The following is a 2,763-nucleotide window of genomic DNA, read 5'->3' as shown; positions in this document are numbered from 1 at the left end:
ATTTACCAAAACAAATAAACACATAAACACACAAGTATACAAACAAATAAGTTAATTTTTTAGAACTCTATTTTTTTCTCCTATGGAAATAATGGGCCTATAAAAAGTTCAATGTGTACAAATTTAAGGCCTGCTTCAAGGTTGCCCCCAAGCTGAGCCAGAACAACCATGACGAGAGTGAGAGTGAGCTGGACACTCAGGTCACAAAAGTTAGGAAGGCGCTCTCTCAGGGTCCTGTAATTGCTGGCAGGGTCAGCCCCTGAGAGGGAGTGCCTCTTTAAATGTACGTCACAGCCACCTGCTTACATCACACTAGTCCCGGCCCCGTGATTGGTCAGGCATTCAACGCCCCTCCCCTCTGCAGCCTCAAACACTGGTTGCTTAGGTAACAGCCGCTTCAAAGCCTGCAGAGTGGGAGGCGGCAGACCAGACCTTCTCGCATCTCCTGACCGTATGTAGGCCAGAAGCTGGCACCGACACTACCTCTACCCTACAATGTCCCGGGTCCCGGACTGGAAGAGGGCAGAGCGTAGTCCAGGAGCTCCTGGGGCCAGCTGCGATGACAGAGGTGGCAGAGGCAGCAGTTGGAATGGCCCCTCAGGCGGTTTGGGGCCTAGAGCCGCAGGCTCCCATGAACCACCACTCTGCTTTAGACTGGAGAACCACCTGGTTGGCTCAGTCATTGGTCGTGGTGGGTCAAAAATAAAAGACCTACAGCGTTCGACAAACACTAAAATACAGATAAAAAAGGGGGACTGCGAAGCAGTAGTGAAAATTTTTGGCAGCAAAGATATGAAAGCAAAGGCCAAGGCAGCTATAGATACTCTTATTAAAAGACAAGAAAGGTACCGTTCAGAATCGGATGTGGATAATGCTGCGTCCCAACCTCCTGTTGGGAGAGACGTAAGCACAGTTAACGTTGTCAGAGAAGCTCCGCCATTGATGGATTTGGATCGTATTAAGGCAGAAGCCGTGGCGTGGGAAAAAAGAAAGTGGGCAGATTTACCACCAATTAAGAAAGACTTTTACACAGAATCCAAAGCTACAAGCTCCATGTCTAAAGAACAGGTAGACAAGTGGAGGAAAGAAAATTACAACGTAATGTGTGATGACTTGAAAGATGGTGAGAAGCGTCCCATCCCTAATCCAGCTTGTGAATTTGAGGACGCTTTCCGTCCGTACACAGAACTTATGAAAAGCATAACAAGGGCGGGTTTTCAAAAACCAACACCAATTCAGGCACAGGCATGGCCCATTGCCTTAAAAGGAGTAGATCTTATAGGAGTTGCCCAAACTGGCACAGGCAAAACATTGTCCTACTTAATGCCTGGGTTTATTCATCTTGATGGTCAACCGATATCTAGAGAACAAAGGAATGGACCTGGCATGCTAGTCCTCACTCCCACCAGAGAATTAGCTCTTCAGGTGGAAGCTGAATGTTCTAAATATTCATATAAAGGTCTGAAAAGTATTTGTATACATGGTGGTAGAAATAGAGAAGGACAAATTCAAGGCATTACCAAAAGTGTAGATATCATTATTGCAACTCCTGGAAGACTGAATGACCTGCAAATGAATAAGTTTGTTGACCTACGAAGCATAACCTACTTGGTCTTAGATGAGGCAGATAAAATGCTACATCTGGGGCTTGAGCACCAGATTAAGAAAATTTTGTTAGATGTGCGCCCAGATCGGCAGACTGTTATGACAAGTGCAACTTGGCCAGATTCTGTCCGTAGACTTGCACAGTCTTATTTGAAAGAGCCTATGATTGTTTATGTTGGCACTCTGGATCTAGTTGCTGTAAACACAGTGAAGCAAAATATAATCGTTACCACAGAAGCAGAAAAACGAGCTCTTATCCAAGAATTCCTAGAGAATATGTCACCAAAAGACAAAGTCATAGTGTTTGTCAACCGAAAACTTGTTGTTGATGACTTATCAAGTGATTTTGGTATCCAAGGCCTCCCTGTGCAATCACTACATGGTGACAGAGAGCTATGTGATCGAGAGGAAGCATTAGAAGACTTTAAAAGTGGAAAAGTGAAGATATTGATTACAACTGATTTAGTATCCCGAGGACTTGATGTTAACGATATCACACACGTATATAATTATGATTTCCCACAAAACATTGAAGAATATATCCACAGAGTAGGACGTACTGGACGAGCAGGAAAGACTGGAACGTCAATTTCCCTTATCACTCAAGATAATTCAAAGATTGCCAATGAATTGATTCAAATTCTGAAAAGAGCAAATCAGAGTGTCCCAGAAGATCTTGTAGCGATGGCCAAGCGATACAACTTCCATAAACAAAAAAAGGGGACACAGAAAAAAGACCAGGAAAATCTTGAGGAAAACCCAAGAAGAATTATGTTTACATTGAAAAGTTGTACCAGCTACGGGAAGATTTAAGGCATGTTGAACATACACAGTATTCAAGATACATAAGAAAGTTATTGGAAACATACTGGCAGTTTGAAGACATAACTGATTCTTAAATAACTCTAAGCTTTCAATACTGTGTATGTTCTTTAATAAAAAAATGTTTTTAAAATGAGAGCATGAGATACTTTGTGGGGAAAAATTGAATGCTATGTATTGGTAAAATCTTGTTTCTTTAATAGTCTGCCATGTCGATCTGTCTTAAAGACTTGGGAGAAGGCAGTGATGGTGCTTTTCTTGCTTTATAATAGTTGCGCTGAATTGCAGCATACATCGCTTTCATTAAGCTTATTCCAGTCAAAATATTCTCTCCCC

At 42.5% G+C, this 2,763-nt stretch overlaps 1 protein-coding gene across 1 annotated transcript; it reads left to right on the top strand.

Annotated features, from left to right (window-relative positions):
* Nucleotides 1–495: 495 nt before the first annotated feature.
* LOC134366587 (probable ATP-dependent RNA helicase DDX53) lies at nt 496–2,334 on the top strand (the record flags this gene model as incomplete). Its single annotated transcript, XM_063082948.1, has 1 exon — nt 496–2,334. A coding segment is annotated over exon 1 (1,839 nt), but the record flags the coding sequence as incomplete, so codon positions are not given.
* Nucleotides 2,335–2,763: the final 429 nt, after the last annotated feature.

The sequence above is a fragment of the Cynocephalus volans genome, chromosome X (genome assembly GCF_027409185.1).
Source record: "Cynocephalus volans isolate mCynVol1 chromosome X, mCynVol1.pri, whole genome shotgun sequence".
Taxonomy (NCBI): Eukaryota; Metazoa; Chordata; class Mammalia; order Dermoptera; family Cynocephalidae; genus Cynocephalus; species Cynocephalus volans.
Note: the sequence above shows the minus strand (reverse complement) of the source record. Positions and strands in the feature narration are given on the sequence as shown.